This window comes from Betta splendens, chromosome 17, assembly GCF_900634795.4.
Source record: "Betta splendens chromosome 17, fBetSpl5.4, whole genome shotgun sequence".
In the NCBI taxonomy this organism is placed as follows: domain Eukaryota; kingdom Metazoa; phylum Chordata; class Actinopteri; order Anabantiformes; family Osphronemidae; genus Betta; species Betta splendens.
In genome coordinates this window covers 16,940,898-16,964,251 of record NC_040897.2, presented here as the reverse complement: position 1 = coordinate 16,964,251, position 23,354 = coordinate 16,940,898, and the positions used below count along the sequence as shown (strand labels likewise).

Sequence of the window (23,354 nt, the reverse complement as noted above, 5' to 3'; positions counted from 1 at the left end):
TACCAGACCCGTTGCTAGAAACCAGCATATCTCTTCTGAATGTTGGTGTGTCCTGCAGACACAGAGGGAGGCGTTTTCCATGTTACAGCTCATTCCAGCCTGTGTTCACGGTACTGAGGGGGGCTTGACCTGTCGATGCTGAACAAAGAACATTCAGATGAACTATGTTTACAGGCTGGATTGTTGAGTGCTGGTGGATTGGGGACAGAAGCATAAGACGTAAGGAACTGCTGGTTCTACAGTGTTTCTGTTTGACACCTGCGTCTGGACTCAGAGCGGTCAGCGCTCGCTTGGCCTGGCTGACACGATGAAGCGAGTGACGAGGGCCGGTCCAGCCCAAAAAAACCGGAAAAGGTCAATGTCCTCACCTGAATCTGCGCAGGGAGGCGCGAGGTCGAGGTCAAAGTCAACTCGAAGGAGGTGGAAGGAGCAGAAGAGTGCTTTGGACGCACAGGGCAGCATGAGGACGGACGCTGTTCGGAGGACAGAAGAGAACAACATCAGACCTTGTGTAGGAAACTCATAGGCGAACGCGGTTCATGTGGGCGTCCGTACCGAATCATGTATCTAGCGTCTCTGATGTCACGGATACGCCGGACAGAGAAGGATTGAGTACACTGACCCGAGCATGGCGCTTTGTCCAACATGCTGCACGCGCTTCTACACAGTGATGACACAGTGTCACAGGGCATCGTACGACGTGTCTGCGGGTTCTGGGAACCAACCACCAAATTACACAACAGAAATTTTACCATGAACACGTTGCTGCTTAATAACATGAACCACACCACCAAGTGGACCTCAGTGTGAGCACATGAAGTGACACCCAGAACATCTGACGTGGTGTCACAGGACTCACAGTTTGGTAGAGGCTGCAGAGTTTCCTGCGTTCCGGTTGAAGTCTGCTACTGAACTCGTATCACCAGAACAGAAGAGGCGGATCTGATTCCGACAGCGCTGAGGCGACCCCTGGAACAGAGACACTACCGAGCATGTGACTTTGGCAGAGGGCCCGAGATGTAGCACGATGTTCCGTTCTGGTACTTGGCCACAGTGTCGTCAGCGAAGTCTAATACGCTCCTTGAGCGTCGGTCAGACGGTTAATCTGCCCTCGACACAAGTCCAGCCGGTCCGCTGCTCCTCCCGCTCCTACCAGGCAGCAGATTTAAAGGTCAAAGGTCAGAGACCCCATGAGTACTGTTTCAAAGTGAGGATCCCTCCGGTCCACTGTCATCAGTGCGCTCTCTCTAAATTCCTGTCAGCGGCCAGGCCCACGTTTGATGGCGTCCATCACACAGGCCTTGAATGCATCGGCGATCTGCCACGCCTCCACCGTGTGCTGGCTCGAAACTTGGCTTCACCGCTGACTGGGAGATGAATCCTGCAGAGGAAAGGGTCCTGACCAACCAGACCCCCCGTCGTCACAACCTTAAAGCAGCGGCTCGCCGTTTTTCACCTGCCTACACTCAAACGTTCTAGCTGTAACCGTCTGAAAACTACCGTCAGTCATGGTGGAAGCCTTCAGCCCAGAGCGGCCCCAACCTGAACCGAAAAAGGAATGAAAGTCAGGTCAACATCCTGATCCAAGTCCAGAAGATACGGCTTCAGTCCGTCGTTCTGTCATCCCTCACTGAGCAAGAACAAAAGAAGCACTCATGAGAGCTATTACATTCGGGAGGGGGAGGACTGTTGACCACCTTGTCCATAATAGTAGTCCGGGCCTCCATACATGCAGCACCAGGTGAGTCTTTCTCACATTGTTAGCACTTGTCTGCTTCAGTTTTAGCTTAACCGAGTTCTCTATACATTTTTTGCTTTGTTCTGACCCTTTTTTCTTTTGTTCTGACCCTTTTTAGGGTCAGAACTCAGCGCCCATGATGCATGGCTTAGGTCAGCAGGGGCCCAACAACAAAGGTGAGTCCCAGGTGACTGTGGGCCTCTTTCTTTTCCTGGCTCTCATTGAGGTCCATTGAGTGCAAACAATGTTGACATTGTTCCATAAAGTGATAGGACCGCTTGCCTCTGTTTCAGCAGACCCTCGTGGGCCACCACCCAACCACCATTTGGGGCCTCCTGACCGTCAGGGTCCTGGAGGGCCTGGTGGACCAGACCAGGGCTCGGGGCCTTACTGGGGGGACAATCAGCAGAATAGACGAGGGCCACAGGACTTTGAAGTAGGACAGGACTATCATGGGAGCAACGAGGAGAGCTGGAGACCTGGACCTGGACCGGGTTACCAGGGTGGAGGGGGGAGAGGCCACAGGGGGGGGGGGCACAGAGGAGGTGGAGGGAACGGAGGCAGCTGGGGATCCGATGAGAGGTTCGGAGGAGGAGAGTTTAGAGGACGCAGAGACGATCGGTAAGATGCTTTTACTTAAGCCTGTCAGAAAAACTACATGAAGCAGATATAGCAGTAAAAATTAAAGCTGTTGTCTTGACTTGGACGCTGAACTCATTCACTGCAGTAGAGCCTGCACCAGTTTTCACTAAAGGAGCTTTAGTTAAAACATAGTGAAGATTGTAGCTTCTGTGATCCACGCTGCTCAAAACAAGCAGTTTTTGTTTTTGAAGAGTCTGTTCCTGCAGACTGTCTGATGGCAATGAACTCTTAACTCAGAACCATCCTAAATGTGCCACTAACCTACTAATAAATTGTGTCCCTGTGTGACATTTGTATATGTTTGGCTGGTTCTGAGTAATGTCCTCCTCTGAGACACAGGTTCTGACTTGGCTCTTTGCTGTTTCAGGTTCAGAGGGGGTGGGCCGGGCCGGCCTGGTGGTCGAAGTTACCCTGATGAATACAGCAGCCAGGAATACGGCGGTCAGGACGAGGGCTTTGACAGCTTTGAGGGCTTTGACGGCCCGGAGGAGATGGGCCGAGGCTGGGACAAGGGAGGCCGAGGTCGACCGCCCCGAGGGGGGGGGGCCAGGGGAGGAGGTTTGTCTGAGTTTAAACCTTAACATGTAGACGAAATGTGTTGATGAGAATCAACACAAAGTTTACTTTCACATTTCTTATGTTTTTTTGGAAACTTTCACACACAGAAGCCAAACTACAACTGCTTCTTTGTGTTTGCTGGGTCTGAGGGCTCATCAAACTGTCTCTGACCATCAGTAAAAATCTGACGCTTGTCCCCTAAGTTAAATGCGTGCCAGGCCCTTAATCCTCGTCTTTCTGGCCGTAGGTCATGACGGTTACAGAGACTCTCAGCAGATGCATGATGGGTCGTCGCAAGCCACTCGTGAACGCTCATCGTCCCTGCAGGGGATGGACATGGCGTCTCTGCCCCCCAGAAAGCGTCCATGGCAGGACGGACCGGGAACCGGAGACCCTCGAGAGCACGAGTCCCTTGGACCTGATGGAGGTATAGACGGGGATGTTTTAATAACAGCCACTGGATTTAAACAGACAAAGACATGTCATTATTTACACATGGCTCAAGTTTTAAGCCTAAGCTTGTGAAGAAGTTTACCTTTGTCGCCTTCCTACAGGTCATCCACCCCAGAGGGAGGACGGCGGTTATGGTCCCTCTGGTCGAGGAGGACGTGGCGGCTGGGGTCCTGGTGGACTTGGACCAGGTCCCAGGAGGGGAGGCCCACCTCCCAGAGGCATGCTGAGGGGTGGTGTGCGAGGTCGGTAGTCCTGCAGAACTAAACCCTTGTGGACTTCCTCCACTCTGGTTGTCTCTTTGCTGGACCCTCCACTGATCTGAGACCAGATCCTGATGAACCCTCAGACTAACTTTTAGTCATGTGACACTTTGAGAGCTCTGCTGCTGCTGCTGCTGTAAGGCTTGTGTTCTGATGAGTACATGCTGACTGCGCCGGGTTCAAGTGAAACACCTGAGGCGCATCACACTGACGCCCAGGATTGTTTTATTGCAGATCTGAGAACCACCACGTCGTCTTTAGTTTCACTCTGCAACTTGTTTTGTCCTTTTGTAAAAGATTTCTATGTTTTTGTGTTTTCACCAAGATGGACAATAAAGATTCACTCTCTAAACTCCATCGTTACGGCGGCTCCAGGTGTGATGGCTCAAATTTAAAGGAGTCATACGATCTTGTGTTTTCTTCTTTGCAGAATTTAGTCACACTTTGTGTGTCATCAGTAGAAACCAGATTATAACCAGTTAATTTCAGCAGGTAGAGTCAAAACCGCTCTGGAAAAGCTCCACTTGGAGGTAAAAGTCTGACATCTGTTTTTCTTTAAACCAAAACACAAAGATGCTTTGGGTCATTGGTCTAATTGATTCAGTTAAACTACTATGATTCATGACCTGTTACATAAGCAGAGAAAATAAACTTTATTGAATTAGTTATTTACAATGGATTTGGTCTAGAATCCGCCCTGCACATCACAGTTCTGGACTCGGGTTTAATGTCTTTACCCAGACTGCAGAATGGGTCATCATGAGGTCATCATGAGGTCACCTGGAGCCTCCCAGCACCCCTCCCCCACCCCCGAGCCCTGACGCTGTCCTGAGTGTGGTGGCTCCAGCTCCGGCTCAGATCGGCATGGTTTTCCCAGTAACGGTCCTTTTAATGGCCGACGCCGCCATCCCCCCCATGAAGCGGATGCCTGCGCTTCCCCCGGGCAACAGCGACACCACGTAGCCCACGATGACGGCGACCTGCAGGGCAGCTCCCAGGGCCGTCAGCACGGTGCTGTGAAGGCTCAGCGCCGCGTACAGAGTCCCTCCAAGGGCGCACAGGTACACGGCGCTCCCCGGGGACGTGGGCAGTCCGGCGGCCAGTCTGCTCGGGCCGCGCAGCACCGCCACGGCCGCTATGGCGAACAGCGAACCGAGGGACCAGAGCAGTGCGAACTTGCGGGCGTAGATCAGCAGCAGCGGCGCATACAGCGCCGACAGTCCGAAGCACAGAGCGGAAAACGACCCGCACACCCCGAAAGCCACCAGACGCTGCCGGCGGCTCATGCCCGGAAGGCAGGGGTCCGGTTCCGCCGACCACGGCCAGGAAAAGCCGCCGCTGCCACCGGAGCTGGACTGACTGCCATCGCGACTTCCGGACCATGGACTAGACCACCGTCCGAACCAGCTCCCGTGTACCGGCTCAGGGTCACCTAGGTCTATTGACGTGCTGGAGCTGGACTGGGAGATGGTCTTGGCTCCGCCGCCTTTGGACTGCGCCAAATATTCCTGAAGCTGTCGGTTTAGTTCCGCCATGACAGAGGAAGCTCAAAGCTAACTGCTATGCTAGCACTGCTTCTTCTTCGATGGTTCTTTGTCTACCTCACTTCCGGCTGCTCAGCTGTTTCAACAGTCAGCGCAAAGTTAAACATGAGCTGAGTTTTACAACTGCTGCTTCTGCTCCAAATAACGGAACACATTAAAAGAGTTACTGAGTTACACCGACCGGTGGAAAAACTCGTTTTATTTATTTGTTATAGTTTCTGTTGCGCATTAGTAAGAAAATCATCATGTTTTTATATTTACTGCTTGTGTGTTTTTTTTCGTAAGGATTTGTTACTATTTTATTAGTGTTTTTAAGTCACGTGGCTTCAGGAAGCGCCACCAGCTGTCAAACTAAAATTATCCCTTGAGGAGACTGACACAACCATCTACGGTTTCCTAAGTCTACATCGGCGCGTTTCTTTCATTTCAGCTTTCAGAAGAAGAACCACATAGAACCAAAAGGTAAGTCAAAGAGTGTAAATGGTACATGATACTTTGGTGTTAGAACGTGTGCACATGAAGAGTGACGCACTAAAATACTAGTCAAGTATGAAGCGTAAAGTACTAGTTCCGTCCACTGTCCACCGTCCACATACTGGTTTAAGTCAGAGAAGTATCGGCAACAACAGCATCATCGGATCATGAACCAGTGAAGCAGCATTAACTGTCATCGTTTTATATGTAGAGGATCACCTAACTGCGGTCAAGTGAGCCGTCGTTCGTTCATCCGTCGTTCAGCCAGCCGCGCTTCAGAAACGTCTTGCGCCCGTATTACGCGCTTTACAGCAGAGCACAAAACACGCTCGTCGCGACTTCCTCTTTTCATAGCGACACGTCTGGTCTGTTCAAAATATTGAAAAATACGAAACAAAATATTGCATATATAGAAAAACTGTCGCCTAATAAAGATCTGTGTACTTTTACTGTAAAATTAAGCATTTATTAGTATTTAAAACTACCATGTCATACTGTGAAACTTTTATAATTAATAACTTAACTTTGGTGCATAGTTCCAGGCTCAGACCACTTTCCTCTTGTTCTACTAGAGGTGTACTATCACCACAAAAGATTCTTGTATTTTTACTGTATAGTTTTGGATTTATTAGTATTCAAAACTACCATGTCATACTGTAATACAGTCAACTTTAATCATTAATAACTTGACTTTGGTGCATAGTTCCAGGCTCAGACCACTTTCCTCTTGTTCTACTAGAGGTGTACTATCACCACACAAAGATCTGTATATTTTTACTGTATAGTTTTGGATTTATTAGTATTCAAAACTACCAGTTCATACTGTAACTGTATAGGCCGTATAGTCTAGTTCGGGTTTTCTAATGGGGTTCGGGGTCCTTCGTGTGTCACTCTTGTTTCTGGACGCGCCACTAGGTGAAAGCGTTTCCGCTGATGATGTCTGTTTCCCGACAGCCCAGTCATGTCGCTGTCTCAGATCACCCCCACCCTGTTCCTCAGCGGGGCCGACGCCCCCTTCAACTCGGCCCTGGTGTCGCAGAAAGGCATCACCCTGATCGTCAACGCCACGGTCAGCCACGCCAGCCCGGCCTATCCGGGGGTGGAGTGTGTTCGGGTTCCCGTGTCCGACCTGCCCAGCGCCCGCCTCGGAGACCACTTCGACCGCGTGGCCGAGAGAATCCACTTGAAACCGAGCGGGCGGCACGCTGGTCCACTGCGCCGCAGGCATGAGCCGCTCGCCGGCGCTGGTGATGGCGTATCTGATGCGGTACCGAGGGGTGACGCTGTGCCAGGCGCATCGCTGGGTGCAGGACAGGCGCCCGTACGTCAGGCTCAACGCCGGGTTCTGGGAACAGCTGCTGCAGTACGAGAAGAGGCTGTACGGGAAAAACAGCGTCCGAGTGGCCTCCGTGGAAGAGGCGCCACCTCCTCCTCCGCCACGGGTCACGAGGGCGACGAGGCCAATGCTGCCGCAGACGACCTGGGGAACACGCGGTCCCAGGTCGGCGCTGCTCACGCGATCCCCGCTGATGTCACGGGCTCAGCTGATGACGCCAGAAAACAAATCACTAAGAAGAACCAGGTCCAGCAGCCTCCAACTCTGAGCTGCACCCAGACCGACACACCTGAAAGGTCCAAGAGCACAAAGGTAGAGGAAAATATGTGCTGGAGAAGCTGAGAATTCACTTCTGATGTGTTTGTGTTTTTTTCATGGCCTCAGTTGGAGTCAAATATGGAGTTATATGTATACTATACTAGAATTAGATTGAACTTTTATAACCCCAAGCCTATTTTCTGGGGGTCTCAGGTTTCAGATCAGCTGCCTGTCCACACGTTTGTTCTGAAGCAGATCAGGCATGAAGGCCTTCACCTGGTAGCTGTTAACTCTATTTGCTCTCCACAGTCAACAGTCATGCGGACATCTACAAATATCTTCTAACTGTCAACATTTAATTTTGGTAGTGGTGGAGAAATGGTTCAGTAGGATAAGCTTTAATCATGAACCCTGAAAACGACTGAGAAAGACATGGATATGGCTCCGTCAGGCGCTTGGATGTAACAGTCCAGCAGTGGTTCTCAGCATCAACGATAGCTCGTCACCATCCTCGTCTCCCAGCTCCTTAAAAGGCAGCCCTTCTAGGACCATTCACCAGGTAAACGGTGAACTGAAGTGGGACCCTGTCAGTGTGCAAGAATCCAAGAAGACAGACGTTGGTCCGTCCCCTGGTGAACCAGCTTTTTCCTCAGAAGCATAGGTTTCGTCTCATTCACACAATGATGGCAGAGCTGCTGCAGCGGTGGAGGCTTGGGCTTCAGTTTCAGGGCACATGCCAGCATTCACTTCCCCTTAGGGACAGTGGGGAAGTTGGACCAGAGTGAAAAGGAGAGAAGCAGCTTCCTTGCTTTGTGTCACCATCTGTTTCTGTATAATTTCTACTAAAATATTTCATCATCAGAGTTGAAACAGTCAGTAAAACTGATTCCATCAGAGGAGTCTCAGCATCCTCAGCTTTATCTATATACTGTAGTTATTCATACTGTTGTCAGTGAGAATTCAGTTTTGAATCTCTAACTCACTGGTGATGCTGTAATGAGCTACAAAATGTATTTAGACAAATATTTACTCACAACTTTATTTAAATGATGTTTACCCTATGATCTTTATGTTCATGAACTACAAAATATATAATATAGATTGTGTTTTCATAAGCAAAAGGTTAAAATGTAGGCATGTATGATAAATCCCTAACAATCATCTTAATGTGTAATGAAGCTTCACATCTCTTCTATTCGAAAACAGAAAAAAAATCACCATCATCATCATAAACTCCCTTAAAACCAATATTTGCACGACACCTTTAGCTTTACTATGACTCTCTTAAATGAAATTGACTCCACCAACATCTAAAAAATGTCTACATATTATTCCAAAACAGAAAACCTAAAAAAACATACCTTGAAAGATTAATGTAGAAATGATCAAGTCCAGATAATAATATGATTAGGATCAGATGTCCTTGACCTGTGTGAAGTTCCAGTCGGAGTCAGTATTAGTTTGTGACTAATTTGAGGTCTTTCAGGTAATTGTAGTATCCTGCCATTGTATCAATCTCCTCTTGAAAATCTAAAACTAAATTTATTAAGATACACAATTAAATACAATTACATTAATGGAAATGAGTCAGTACCATGATTTAATAGAACACTTGCTGTGTTTTCTTCACCTGGGAAGGTAAAGGTCTGTGCTCAGACAGATCAATCGATTCCTTAGCGTTTACTCCCGGTTCTTCACAATGTTCTCCTGAATAAACATCAGAGTCCATTTGTAAATGACACAAACCTTCAGCTCCTCCATCTTCTTCAACATAGTTTCTTTAGCCTCGTTGAACATGACTTCCTGAGACTCAGTTACATGAGCCGTTATCTTCTACCTGTCTTTTCCAACATGCCATTTCCTTTAATACCCTTTGCGCCTAAAGTTACACAAAAATAAAGGTTTATTCAGTCATAGTAATTTCATGACACATTATTACAGGGAATGTTCTGTTTCTGACAAACTCTGCTTTTTTACTTTCATAGCAGTTGTCAATGTTTTTTTAAATTTTGTCTGCCAAAGTTCCAAAGATGATTTTCTTCTTCTCCTAGATGTTGTTTTTCAGCTTGATTTTTATTTTCATTTCCTTAGGAGACAACAAGTATTACATAACATAAAAATAGACTCTGCTTAAAAATTATGCGTCTATTATCTCTCACATCTGACTGAAGGAACATCAGCAGCAGTTCAACATCCTTTTGTCTTTTAACCAGATCGACTGTGACAAGTGTAAACTTGGTGATGGCTCCTTTGAATGGTCCATGTGTTTTTTTGTTTCTAAACAATATTACCAAGTTGTTTATGGAGTTAGTGGTAAGATCAGCTCAGACTTCACCCAAGGCACAGCATACATAGATGGAACAGAAAGGAAAAAGGAACATGATAAGCTACAGGAACATTTTTCAAAATTTTTTTAATCAGTATCTCCATCAAGAACTTACAGTCTCTGTAAAATGCCAGTCCTCCGCCTTTCTCCCCAGAAGTCAGCAAAACATTTTCATTGGAGTCTATGGGAGAAATTCTGGAACTCTCTGCACTGAGGCAGCTACAGACTAAAGTTTAAACTGCTATGAATCAGAAAGTATTAAAGATATTAAAAAGCTGAACAATAGATTAATAGTTGAATAGTTAAGATTGTTTTGTAGTTCAAATGGTCTCTGTAGCTTAAAGTATGTGAAAGTAGTTAAAGCTGAAAGAAGACAAAGCTGAAGAGGATTTGAAAATGGTTTTCTATTCATTTCAATTGGAGAATTTCGCTGAAATTTTGCTTAATAACTTATGGAGGAACAAAAATGACCGCCGAGAAAAACAATACAGTGAATGCTTCCAGCATCATTGTATTGCATGTACTGTAACCACAGAATTGAAGCTGAAAGTCTGCACTTCAACTGCATTTGAGTTGTTTCATTTAAAATTAACTCTGGTAATGTACAGAAACAAAATTAGAAAGAAAATAGGAAATCTGTTTTGTGTTGGTTATTAATTGCTTATTCCACTGGTTCATCTTTCCATTAGAAGTCTTTTCTGCGCTACCATGTGACCTGACCACTATAAAAATAGTTGCACATTAAGTTTAGGTCATAAGTATTAGCACTCCCCGGCCTACGTATGCTTCACACATTGATTTTCTTTAGAATGCTGAATCTCTAGTTGGTGGTGCAGTAGGTGACCTGTGACCTATACTTTACATGTTCTTACGGTTTCACCTCTTTATTTGCGTGAACATATAAATGTTTATGAGTTCAAATGATCTCAACCAGTTCATCAAAAGAGAGAGTTGAAGCTGAACACATCTGCTTGTGATTTACTACTGATGATTGATTAGTTCTGTAGATTTCTTCCACAGTATGACAGCACATCTATCTTTTGTTTGGATCCCATGTAATTGTATTAAATTGAGTAGAGAAAATACTGTAATACTTTCAGGAGAGATTTAATGAATATTGTCTCATTTTCTTGTTCTAGTTTATTTTGGGTCTTTTTCTTCATTGCTTTGGCCAGAGTCATTTCTGTTGGAATAGAATCACAAGTTAAATGCAACATTTTCTAGCAGGTCCTCATCTTGATGCAAAGCATTTGCCCTAAATTCACTTCTAACAAGCATGAATCAAAATATTGTTCAATACAGCCCAAACTACTGTCCATGTTCTAATCACAAAGTTACTTTACAGATGGGTGGTATAATTGGTGTCTTTATCAACTTTCCTGAACAGATGGTGAAACGTTTCTATTCCAGCTGCCATGACTCTTCAGACAACCTCACCTGGATGAAGCTTCTTTTACAACAGTAAAGAGTTCAATTAATGTACATTAGATTAGATTAGATTCGTGTCCAGGTCAGTGTAACATCTCACTTGTGGTGACTTACATTTACTTGAATCTTCAGCTGTTCTCTTTGTTTCTCCTTTCGGAATAAATTTGACACCAGTGATAACATTAAGTGTATGATGTTTAAAATTAAATGTTCTTAGTACAGACGATATACTTTTTTTTACTCTTAATGCATCTCACCTCTGTGGCTTGTTTTGCTGGTGATTGGCTGAACCTAAAGATGAACTTGATACAATAGTTAAAAAGACCACAATCCATTAAGAAGTTGTAATATTTGTCAGCATAATGTACACAGTACAAAAGTTAGTATATAATGTATCTGTATATAATGTTGAAGCATTTGCTTCAACATTCCTCAAGATGCCACTTTTAAGTGATCAGTTCTCTTCATTTGCAGGTGTGTGGGTGTTTTTGGGCTGGAAGCTGTCACAGTGCACGTTTCCCTCAGTGCTGTGTTACAGTAGGTGCACTGTCAGAGGGAATCATTGTTTGTAACAGAGCTACAGTGGGCAGGATTAGTCCATCCTCCAGACTCCAAGTCTGCTTCTGGGTCGTTATTATCATTATGTGCCCTGAGGGAGTTTTTTGGCTGTCATGTAAATCTGAGAGAGGCTGCTAAAGGTCGTGTGCTTCATAGATGCTTCTCATGAGATTCTAGCGCCCTCTACTGTCAAATGATGCTATTTCAGTAAGATCAAAAACGCTGATCTGATCACATTAGCCACATTAGGACAGATTTAAATATGTGGACATGGAATTATATGATCACTTTAAATTAATTAATAAATGCCTGTCAGCTTCCTGTTGTGGACAAATGTCTGCTCCCACGGTTTGACTGACAATGTCAAGCATTATGTTCAACACAGTAAAAACACATGATTATATTAAAGTTGTTTTTCACAAATATTCTGTTTACTTTTCGCAAAATTCTAGGCCACGTCTGATGTGAAAGAGCAGATTGTTTCATTTTCCTAATTGTTATCTCTCTTTCCATATCATCATATCTTCAGCATTCTGCGATCGCATGCATTACTTTTTCTCATAACTCATCTGAATGTTTCCTCATCATATATACTGTAATGTGCATGATCATTATTTATTACTAAATATGTGCTGGCTGGAGGTTAGAGGCTTAAGATCAGGCTTAAAACCGTTGTCTTTGATAAAGCTTATAGTTAGAGATGCTTCAGGTCACTGGCAATGATTGTTAGTCACAGGAACCATCTCTTAGTTAAGCTGCAATAGAAATAGACTGCTGGGGACCTAATTTATACACTGAGCTCCTCTGTTTTCTACCTTTTCTATCCAATAACCCCCATCATTGTTTCATATTTAACTAACCTTGTCTCTTTCTCTCTTGAGATAACCTTGTTGTGATTTGGCGCTAATTAAATAAAACTGAATTGAATTGAAGGAGCTGGAGGTGATGTCTAGTTGTTAAGCATCTGGGGTGACCGTTATAGCGCTGAAATGCATTTCACTGCCAAAAACTCTTAATTTCAAGAAGATTCCATGAGCCAAGTGTCTATTAAGTTCGCAGTCTAGCTACTGATGTGCGTACGTACGTTTCACGTATTCAACGGTCGTCTTTCGGTTAGCGCTTTCGCTTTTAGAGTGAAATACCAGACAGGAAGTCGCTTTAATCCGAGGAACTTGACCTCGGAGCCGCTCGTAACATATCGGCTCTGCTCGGTTTGTTTTGACCCCGCCCCTCACCGCAAAGGAGCGAGATGAAAACCGGGCTCCGCAGCGTTTGTGCGCTCGGACTGACTGAACAGAAACCAACAGGAGCTAGACCGGAGCACCAGGCAGAGCGGACCGGACCGGACCGGACCGGACCGGATCGGACGGGGACCTCTCCGTTGTGCTGCAGCGGAATCTCCGGGCAGACACCGAGCAGTTCGCCGCAGCACAGCCGAGGTGAGGTGGACTCCCGGCGGCCGCAGCTGCGTCCCGTGGAGGACTGATCCTAGATCTGCTGCAGCGGACTGAGCCGGAGACATGTACCAGGTCCAGGTAAGCGTTACCTGTTTCCACCTGTGTGTGACGTCATCGATGGCAAAGTAGCAGAACACGTGATTTTTTTTTACTCACAATCAAAGAAACATTTAAACCTAAGTCCTAAGAAAAAATAGATTAATTTGGTTCCTTGTGCCGAATCCACCAAAAGCACGTCAAACGGCCCGGTTCCTTGTCCACTGCAGGGAGACGTTCTGCTCTGACCCGTCACCTCAGCAGCGTCTGTTTTTATAAACTGAAGTGGTAAAGACTGGATCAGGACCAGGTTGCAGTTCAGTTCTGGGCCTTGACTTCTTGATTTGGGCTTTTATCAGCTGGTTCTGTTTGGGAATCTTTAGTGGGGTTTTGTTCCTTGCCTGCTTTTCTTGTGTTTCTTTTCTGCCAGCATCTGTTAAAGACAAACTTTACATAAAATATTTATTACTGGGCTTGAGTTGAATGTTTTATAAAACCAGCACCAGCAGAGTTCTGCTACATGAAATGTATGTAATGCCGGGCTTTGATGCTTTGATTGAATGAGTCAGATCACGAGACTTTGATCAGATGCAACAAAGAAAGTTTGATCTTTTGCTGTGTGGACCAGACGCTGACCTCTGACCTCGTACCTCCTGTAGGGAACATTGTGCTTTTATTTCTGGTTCAGATCGATGGGTTCTGCATTTGATGAGTCGAAACCCAGTGTGTAGGTTTTCTAGTTTTCCCAGTTTGGTTCTGATTGTTTCTGGGTCTTATCTCTCATCTGTGGTGCCTCTGCCTCCCGGTGACTCCAGGAAGCTTTTCCTGGGTCAGCTTCGCTTGTTGCTCTTTGTGTCCGTCTGGGGTTTGTGTATGAACTAAAGGGTGGATGGTGAGTCCCAAGCTCAGGTTTGATAAGTGTGGAGCTCAGCCAAAGCGGGTCACAGTTCCAGATCTAAGTCCACAGATTGTTTAAACCCGTGAGACGATAACTTACACCAATGTCTGAACACGTCAGATGTTTGTGTTCATGCTGCAGGAAAAGAAGGACCCGGATCAGTCCAATGTACAAACACTGACCGGGTTTCATGATATTTGGTGAATGTTGGTTTTTAGATGATTACAGTCAGACCCTTCCTTAGTTTGAGTCAGAATCAGAACATTGTTTTTTATGCAGCCTGGGTTCCTGTGATATAGTTAGAACCCGAGGCTCCAGGGGCTAAAATCTGATATCTGGCCTGAGGAAGAGTACTACTACTAGTACTACTAGAACTAGTAGCTGCAGTACAACGTGTAACAGTGTCCAGGTGCTCGCGATCTGCTACATATGTTCGTGGTTCTGCTGAGCTGAGTTTGGTTCTGCTGGGACTGAAGTACTGTTGGCTCAGCACAACAGTGGGTTATTTTTGGTCTGATCCAAATTGACAGAACTTTATCGGCTTCTTTCAGCTGCCCACTTAAATGGGATGAGCAAATCTACTATGTTTTGAGGTCAGAATTTACAGTAAAGTATTTGTGTATTTCAAATTAAAAGCCTGTATTTAAAGTATTATTATTATGTGCGTGTCAGCACATGAGCGTGAGCAGAGCAGATACTTTATTCTACGGTTCTGGAATGGTTTTGGTTTCTGGGTCTTTTTGGAGATGAGCAGCTCCGACCCAATCGCTGCTCTGGGTTTTCTCTGCTATCGGACCAAGCTCGCAGTTCTGACCGACTGACATCAGGGGCTTGTGGGCTTCACTGGAAGCATCTGCAGCCGCTCTCGTCCCTCCTCCATGATTCATGTGCGTTTGAGCCGCTCTAATAATAAACGTGCAGGAGGGTGATGTTTTATTGAGCACTGCGCTCGCGCTCGCTCGTTTCGCTCCATCAGCTCGTCTTCTCTCTAACAAACGTCCATCACGACTCCTCAATCGTTTCCTCCCAGTACGGTCTGGTTTCTGAATGGGCTGATGGATCCGTTCATGTTATCAACCTGTAGCTCTACAGAAACCTGTAGAGCTGTGTGCTGCCTTGCTCGAAGGCGTGTCAGGGAAAGGAAGTAAGTACCGAAGGAAGGAAGTACTGTTGTTTGAGGATGAATGAGTGAACCTGTCGCTCTGACTGTTGTAGGGCAAAGGGGAAAAGGTCGTTGCCGTGGTGCTGAAGGAGCTTCCTGGTAAAAAGGCGTCCAGTGAAGGAACCCCCCCCGTCGCCGTGACAACCAAGGTTGGCATGACGACCATGACTGTTTATCACTTTCCTGCACCTTCATGTACAGTACCGTCTTTAATAACTGTCCTGGCCTCGGTCACTGTGTTGATCCAGTCATCGTCCTTTGGAGCGGCGGCGGCTTCGGCTTGTCTTTGGGTTCAGATGATGGTAGAACTTTGCTGGCAGCGGATCAGCTGTTCTGGTGTTGACCTGTTCAGGCTCCTTCTAGTTCGCTCCCGTCTCGCGCTGATGAATTAACTGTTTGCAGACTGAAGCTTTACCATCGCAGATGTTTCGTTTAGTGCGGCTCCTCTCACTCATCTGCTGTAAAAGGGTTTTGAGGCTGTAGCCCTGACTCGTGTCTCTGGTCTCCAGCTGGTCAGGGAGCAGCAGGAGAGTCGCCCCCTGCTGAGCCCGTCCATCGATGACTTCCTGTCAGAGAGCCGCAGCGAGGCCGCGTCCAGCCGAGCCGTCGCCTCCAGCACAGCAGGTAATGTCCTCACAGAGTCCACTGTCCTCTGGGACAGATGCTAAACGGACACCATATGATGAAACTGGATCTGCAGAGAATTGAACGTAGCTTTGCTGACGGCCCTGAACCACAGCTACACATGGTTGTGAGCGCGCTCCGCCCCTCTGCTTTCTCTGTGTCCTCCGCTGTCGTCCTTCCTCCTAGGCCCATCTGTCACCTCCGCCTCAGCAGGGACCCAACCATTAATTAACACTCTGACCTCCTCACGCTCGGTGCTGTCTTAGACACACAGGCAGCTCACTTTGTTTGCTCCTCTGTTCAACCCAAAGCCACGAGAGGAGAGGGAACAGCTGCTGAGGCTTCACCTGAGGATCAAACTTTTAGAGGTCACACAGCTCAGTTGTTGCTCATTAAGATCAACATGCCATCAACCGCCAGCTTTATTGATTATGAAGCTTTGACACTTGTATGGGTCAAACCAAATCCAGCATCAGTGATGGTGCCTGATCCCATCTTAGTGAGGGCAATTACTGACTGGAACGTGGATCAACCCTTGGAACCACCACCAAAACACCAGAACGTAGATGTCAGGACCCAAGAGAGCTTCTATGGCGTGTATAAAACAGGATATTCTCTCATAAAGCTCTTATCTTTGACTTTTGCAGTTCTGTCCACTGCTCTGGACCTGGTGGACCTCAGCGAGCCGGGCCAGAGCAGTGGTAGCAGTAGGAGTCCTCTGAGAAGGAAGAGTCCTCGACGCCGAGCGAGACCCGATAAGACGGAGCTGATTCAGGTGGAGGTGGAACCTCGGCGGGCCAGCCCCAGAACTCCTGAGAGGACCTCGCTGGACTCTGGTAATATAATGGATCCAACAGCAGCTTCTGTTGCTCATTTAGTTAAAAGCTCTCATTGATTTTAATCTGAGCTTTTACTCTGAACACGTCGTTTCCTGTGACTAACCATTATTTAAAGGAGTTCTGTTACATAATGAACTCAGGTCTTTCTATAAAGCTGCGTTTTCCACCAGCTGACCTTGTTGTGTCGTGTTGTGTTCACAGTCAGTCTGCCGTCACCTCTGGACGTGAATGATGAAAGATGCAGGAGAGATACGAGAAGAGATGCACGTCTCAGCACTCATCCAGCGAGCTGCTCTGGTACCAGAACCAAATCAGCCCAATTGCTTGTTGTCACACATATAGACTAGAGTCTCTATTAGCAGCTCAGTTGGCCTTAAATGATCCTGCCTAACCTATTTTTCAGGATCCTTGTTCACATTGTGTTCTGATGACCCGTTTCTCGTTGTGTTTGGATCCTTCAGGTCTGCAGAGTTTAAAACTGATTCACTAACAAAGAACGCCTTCGGCATCCACAGCTTTGACGACCTCGACTTCATATCGTCCACACAGGTCAGTGGACGTTTCCCAGAGTTCATACTATAGCGCCCAGCAGTGAGTAGTTCAGGGGTCCTGGGATAAAGGAGCTGCTGGAGGCTCCCTGTGACCTTTGTCTGTGCCGTAGGACTGTGCAGGGCCCAGGCGGCGCAGACGGACCCGGTCTCTGTTGGCCAGAAACGAGTCTCTGGAGGATGAGTTCGTCAGAGCAAAGGCTGCCGTCGAGGTACAAAGCACCACACGCTGACCAGCGCCTCACTGGTCCGAGGCAGAAAGCTTCATCTCCTGGTTCCTTTCCGTCTTTCAGGCCGCGCCCTCTAAAGCTGCAGTTACAGCAGAGTTGCTCAGATTTCGTCTGCACTTCCTGATTCAGCAGAACTTCAGGAATCTGACTCAGCACCAGCTCGGCCTGTAGACGTGTCACACACAGATCCCCAGGATCCGCTTTCACATCTAACCCTCACGGCAGCAGATCGCTTCATGTGGCGGGTTCTAGCATTGATTAAAGTGCACATTTGCTGCATCACATATTTACCTGAAGCGTTTTTTAGGTTCTGCTTTTCAATCCTTTCAGCTCAGTGACCTGATCACAGCTTCTCCTTTTGATTGAAAGTATTAAAGTACAGCTTAACTCCTGACACGGTGACGCTCAATTGGTTGTGGCCTGATCGGATCTGACGGCCCATTTGTTCACCCGTCAGCCCAGCAAACAACAATATCGATTTTAAAGGAACTGCTGTACTACTGTTTTCAACAGGGGAATGAACAAACGGGAAAAGCTCAAAGCACGATCACCGTTTGTAGACGAGGTCAATTAAAGGTGAAGCGGTTTGAGAGCGTTTCCTCCTCCTGCTGAGTATTTAATGAGGAGCTGGTTGAGAAACTGAGTACTGATCCAGTATTTATGAGGTCCTACATTATACAGCTGCATCCGCTCAGGGAGCCACGAGTTAGAACACAGACAAGCCTTTGTTTATAAGTTACTGCAGTGAAACGTCAGAATTAAAGATGAATTGTGACTGGTTGAGTTCAGAGTTCTGGGACGGCGTGTGTTGATGTTGTTGTTGTTGTTGTTTTCGTTGTGCTGTTACAGTCGGACACAGTTCTGGGACTGCGTGTGTTGATGTTGATGTTGTTGTTTTCGTTGTGCTGTTACAGTCGGACACAGAGTTTTGGGATAAAATGCAGGCAGAGTGGGAGGAACTCGCTCGGAGGAACTGGCTGGAGGACTCGGAGGACCAAAATGCGGTTCTTCCTTCTCCACCCGTGGAGAACGTAAGTGAGCTGTTTCATGAAACTGAGGCCGTGATTAATGAGACAAAATATGACGGAGATGAATATTTGCTAGTGCTGATCTTGGTTTTAATCCTCTGGCCTGAGATCAAATGGGAGCGCCTCCCTAATCCCCAGTAATCCCCTCTATGCTCAGGTGTTACATCACCGTGGTGATGGAGGTGAAGCCGCTCTGATGTCGACATATTATTAAACATCTGTTGAAACGTGTGAACAGATGTTTGATGCACCACGTTGGCCGTTTCCTGTTTTTGATCAAGTCTGAAACTGAAATGATTAGTAACTGAGACCAACTTTGAACAGCTCCTCTTATCTTACCAATTTAACCACCTCTACATTTACTGAAGCGTGACAATAAAAACCATGCGGACAGAGCTGGTTTTGGTTCTGGCTCTGACTTCAGACGTATCCAGCCTTTAATTGGTTCTTTATCCACCGATAAATCTTAACTAAAGGATTTTAAGGATTTTAGTTTTAAACAACATTCGCTCTCTTTGTTTATTGTGCTAAACCTTTGGATTCTAACTAATCAAGTGAATATTTGTAAAGATTTGTTAATTGTTACATTTTTAAATTTTTTAAAAATTTCTTCATGACAAATATCCATGCAGTGGGAATGAGCTGCTCTTCTTTCTACAGGGTTGTTACTTCAACGCCAACAATCCGTACAGAGACTGGCCCAACGCCTTCGCTGAGGGTCAGGAGAAGGCCCGGGAAGGAGACCTGAACACGGCTGTGCTGTTGCTGGAGGCGGCCATCTTACAGGACCCACAGGACTCAGAGGTGAGACATCATCCACACGCTCAGCATGAACATCGTTGAGGTCTGGCAGGAACCTGGTGTTCTATTTTCAGCTTTCTAGCTTTGTGCTGCGTCGGTTGTGCTCCTGTGTGTATGTGATCTACCCCTCCTGGTCTTTCAGGCCTGGCAGGTTCTGGGGACGACTCAGGCTGAAAATGAGAATGAGCAGGCTGCTATCACATCCCTGCAAAGGTGTGATGTCTCATACTATATGCTTATAGAAATGTGACTGGTTGTGATGATGTTGGCCCAGGTGAGACCTGTTACCTGTTCCGCCTGCTGCAGGTGTCTGGAGCTGCACCCTAACAACCTGCCAGCTCTCATGGCGCTGGCCGTCAGCTTCACCAACAGCGGGATGCAGCAGGAGGCGTGTGATGCTCTGCGTCGCTGGATCAGCCACAACCCTCGGTATAAACACCTGGTCCTGGGTCGTAGTAGCCCACTACAGGGTTCCCCAGCCACGCCACGCAGGGGCCCACACCCACCAAGAGCACGGTAACAACCCAGGGAGTGCTGGTACTATGGGCCTGCTCCACCCACAGCTGGGACTTGGCTTTATTGAATTGTCCTTAGCTTGTTTCTACCCATGAACATTTACTGGCAGCTTTAAGGGAGAAGTCCAACAGCTCATCTGTGTTGCAGGTCTGAGCTGCAGGATGTGCTGGTCCTCTTCCAGGAAGCAGCTATGTTGAATCTGGACTGTGTGGATCCAGACCTGCAAACCGGACTGGGAGTCCTCTTCAACCTCAGCTCAGACTTCAGCAAAGCAGTGGAAGCCTTTACTGCAGCGCTGTCAGTGAGACCAGAGGTAGGAACAGGTTCTCCTGAGGTTCAGTCACAGTGTTTGACTGTCCAGACGAACCAAGCTTCTTCAGCTGTGACTCCCCCTTTTTTGACTGCAGGACTACCTGCTGTGGAACCGTCTGGGTGCCACGTTGGCGAACGGGAACCGCAGCGAGGAGGCGGTGGAGGCGTACACCAGAGCGCTGGAGCTGCAGCCTGGATTCATCCGGTCCAGATACAACCTGGGAATCAGCTGCATCAACCTCGGCGCCCACAGGTAACGAAGTGGAGTGTAACCAAGAAGGCAGTTCAGGGTCCAACCACAAGGTGGAGCCTTGAACCCAAAAATCCAGGTCAAATACTGAGAGGATAGTCAAAGTAAAAAGCGTTTATTGTTTTATGTACAGGTTCCTGTGCAATTAAATTCTTACATTGCTTGTCCACAATGAATGCTGGGACAGATGAATAAAAAGAAGATAGCAGAAATGAAACTAAAAGCTATACAAACTATATAGAAAAATAATAATAATAATAATAAAAATAATATTTAATAGTAATGATACAATAATAATAATAAGGCTAACAATAATAGTAACAATAATAATAATAGCAACAATAACAGCAGCATCAGTCAGTTGCAGTCAGACCTGGTTGACTGTTCGTAATCTGACGGCTGAGTTCCTGGAGGTGCTACACTCCAGACTCCTGCACATCCGACCTGATGGATGGAGTGTAAACAGTCCATATTGAGGGTCCGTGAGGATGAAGGCAGCGCTCCTGTGGACCCTTGATGACAAATACCCTGCAGAGAGGACAGAGAAGAGGACAGAGAAGTCCCGATGATCTCCTCAGCTGTCTCCTCTTTGCAGACGTTTGCGGTCCCCAACTGTGGTGCTGCCGTACCACACAGTGATGTAGCTGGTCAGCCGTGCAGCTGCAGAAGTTGCTGAGGACCTTTTGTGACAAACTAAAGGTCCTCAGCATCCTCAGAAAGTACAGCCGCTGTTGTGTCTTCTTCACCAGCTGTGTGGTATTAAGAGTCCAGGTGAGGTCCTCACTGATGTGGACCCCAAGGTACCTCAAGCTCCTGGATAAACAGTGGCTGATGAGGTCTGAGACTGGCCACCTCGCTCCTATAGGCTGCTTCATCTCCCCCAGTCATCCTTCCTACCAAGGCAGTGTCATCTGTGAACCTCAGGATGATTTTGTCTTTGTGGGAGGCGACACAGTCATGGGTGAACAGTGTGTAGAGGATGTGGCTGAGGACACACCCCTGTGTGGTTCATTACGGTGGTGTCTGACCTCCTTTCCAATCCTTACAGACTGAGGCCTGCCTGTCAGGAAATCCAGTAGCCAGTCAGAGTGTAGGGTACAGTCCAGGTGTAGACAGTTTGTGGGGGATGACTGTGTAAAAAGCAGAGCTACAGTCAATAAAGAGCATCTGGATGGAAACATTCTATTTATTGTATGTATTGTATGTCATTCCTACCTAACCAACAGTGTGATAAAGAGTCATAGTGTCATTGAGTTTATGAATCAAAGCTTTTAATTCAAAGTAAACAAAGTTTAATGTTTGTGTCGTACTATACTACATGTGGATCCTCTGTCAGGTTGGTTTTAACGTTTGACTTGTACCTCATGTGTTCATGTTCTGAAATGGTTCCTGTCCCGGTTCTGCAGGGACGCGGTCAGTAACTTCCTGACAGCCCTGAACCAGCAGAGGCGGAGTCAGCGCTGCAGCCACCAACAGATGTCGGCCAACATCTGGACCGCTCTGCGCATCGCTGTGTCCTTGATGGACTGTCCCGAGCTGTTCCAGGCCGCCAGCGCCGAAGACCTGGACCTGCTGACAAGGGCCTTTGAAATGGGCCACGTCTGACGGATTCTGTGGTCCCTGCCTCCCAGAGGCTGAGGGAAGCCAAAGAACTGAGAAGCGACAACCCTTTATCTTCCTGTACACACCCTGTTGTTGGACAGGAAGCAGCATGTGTTGGACAACATTTTTCAGCGCCTCTGACGGCCTTGAAGCCATTTTACTGTTTATCTAAATGTAAACTAGCAAAGCTCCAGGTCTGATACAAACTGAACCATCAGGTCAACAAATCATTTCACTATAACCATATAACTATATATTAACTATATTATTAACTATTAATTGTTTACAGACAATAGAGGTTCACGATGGTAAAATGACACCTGGAACATGTGAACAGTAAAAAACAGCAACATAATGATTATGAATAATTTGCATCTCTGAATAGATGAGACAAACTTTATTGATCCTCTTGGAGAAATTGGGTCCTCTGCATTTGACCCATCCCCAAATGAGCGCCCAGGGAGCTAGTGTGAAGGATCCTCCCAGACTGACCCTCTGCCCACGGAGCCACCAGGCCGCCATCATATATAATAGTGTAGGAATTATTAGGGTGAACGATTTCTCACAACCACTGATTAAACGCTGGACGCCCACCTGTATAATGTCTGTGGTGATAGAACCTGGTTCTTAGAACTAGAAGCTGCATTAGTCGTGTTAGTTATTCACACTTATGCCAACCTTTGGATGACTCTGAGATGATTTCATTTACTAAATGCTGTATCTAATTATTAGGAAAACAGAAATATTAAGACTTTGATCTGTTAGATGCATGAGTTAGAAAACATTGCATCAGAAGCTTCAGGTCTCATGAAGAGGAGGAGGAAGTTCAACATCTAAATATCAAAAGCATTGTTTTATCTCAGCGTTTGTTTCCTTTAAAAACTTGTGAAGCCATAAAAACCAGTCTTGGGAAGCGCTGAACCTGCAGCTGGTCTGGATGCAAAACCTTAAACTCACCCACACTTTTAGTGTGAAGCCCGATGTCCTGTCACTTCCTGTTTCTACCTGCAGGGTTTAGTGTCAAGCGTCAGATTCATGGTTTTAATCTTCAGCTCTTACTCTGGTTTTCTGAGCTGCTGCTGCTTCGTGGTTTGATGTTTCACCTTTCTGCTGCAGAGGGAACATCCAACAGCTGTAAACTAAAGCAGATCCCGTTGGCCGCCTGCTGCTCAGTCTTCCCTGTGCAGCTTCTGGTTTTTCTCATGGTTTGTGCTTTGGATGCTTCAGCGCAAACAAACGCACAGACTATAATCACCTGTAAACAATAAACAAAGTGAACACAACCTGAAACAGGCGCCGTTTGTTCAGATCAGTCACCGACATTCATTAGCTCAGATCGTCTTCATTAGATTTCACCTCAAAGATTTGGTGAATTTTGGTGGTGCTGGTGATGGGTCAGAACTCATCTGAGCAGAGAACTGAGGTTCTGTGATGCAAAACAAAGAAGCTTCTGTTCTGTTACCAAACATTTGCTGG

At 46.6% G+C, this 23,354-nt stretch overlaps 3 protein-coding genes, 2 long non-coding RNA genes and 1 pseudogene across 7 annotated transcripts; 3 read left to right on the top strand and 3 right to left on the bottom strand.

The window, feature by feature from the left end:
* Positions 1-1,720: 1,720 nt before the first annotated feature.
* LOC114844657 (pre-mRNA 3' end processing protein WDR33-like) lies at positions 1,721-4,014 on the top strand. 2 transcript variants are annotated; one of them, XM_041068237.2, is made up of 6 exons: positions 1,721-1,741; positions 1,857-1,914; positions 2,032-2,359; positions 2,748-2,938; positions 3,186-3,365; positions 3,493-4,014. In XM_041068237.2, exons 1-6 carry the CDS (start codon positions 1,730-1,732, stop codon positions 3,639-3,641), a joined length of 918 nt encoding a protein of 305 aa, XP_040924171.1. In that variant the 5' UTR covers positions 1,721-1,729; the 3' UTR covers positions 3,642-4,014. The 2 variants fall into 2 exon arrangements, with proteins under 2 accessions (XP_040924171.1, XP_028988034.2); XM_029132201.2 differs by having other exon boundaries at positions 1,723-1,741; positions 2,035-2,359.
* Positions 4,015-4,285: 271 nt separating this feature from the next.
* sft2d3 (SFT2 domain containing 3) lies at positions 4,286-5,421 on the bottom strand. The gene has a single exon (XM_029132197.3). It carries the CDS (start codon positions 5,184-5,186, stop codon positions 4,506-4,508), a length of 681 nt encoding a protein of 226 aa, XP_028988030.1. The 5' UTR covers positions 5,187-5,421; the 3' UTR covers positions 4,286-4,505.
* Positions 5,422-5,508: 87 nt separating this feature from the next.
* LOC114844650 (dual specificity protein phosphatase 18) lies at positions 5,509-8,357 on the top strand. Its single transcript, XM_041068236.2, is given in 3 exon segments — positions 5,509-5,657; positions 6,624-6,852; positions 6,854-8,357. Coding segments are annotated over 2 exon segments (642 nt in total). The 5' UTR covers positions 5,509-5,657; positions 6,624-6,630; the 3' UTR covers positions 7,274-8,357.
* A 2,913-nt stretch (positions 8,358-11,270) lies between these two features.
* LOC129603306 (uncharacterized) lies at positions 11,271-12,810 on the bottom strand. Of its 2 annotated transcripts, none has more exons than XR_008693072.1 (2): positions 12,660-12,810; positions 11,271-11,319 (listed from the first exon to the last, which is right to left on the bottom strand). It is a non-coding gene; the product is annotated as an uncharacterized LOC129603306 (long non-coding RNA). The 2 variants fall into 2 exon arrangements; XR_008693073.1 differs by having other exon boundaries at positions 12,656-12,781.
* Positions 12,811-12,828: 18 nt separating this feature from the next.
* Positions 12,829-23,168, top strand: LOC114844648 (PEX5-related protein-like; annotated as a pseudogene).
* LOC129603305 (uncharacterized) lies at positions 20,371-21,778 on the bottom strand. The gene is made up of 2 exons (XR_008693071.1): positions 21,638-21,778; positions 20,371-21,406 (listed from the first exon to the last, which is right to left on the bottom strand). It is a non-coding gene; the product is annotated as an uncharacterized LOC129603305 (long non-coding RNA).
* Positions 23,169-23,354: the final 186 nt, after the last annotated feature.

Coding starts and splice junctions, on each gene's coding strand:
- sft2d3 (XM_029132197.3), bottom strand. CDS start 5,186: ATGGCGGAACTAAACCGACAGCTTCAGGAATATTTGGCGCAGTCCAAA.
- LOC114844657 (XM_041068237.2), top strand. Junction 1,915..2,031: donor GCAGGGGCCCAACAACAAAG/GTGAGTCCCAGG, acceptor CCTCTGTTTCAG/CAGACCCTCGTGGGCCACCA. Junction 3,366..3,492: donor GTCCCTTGGACCTGATGGAG/GTATAGACGGGG, acceptor GCCTTCCTACAG/GTCATCCACCCCAGAGGGAG.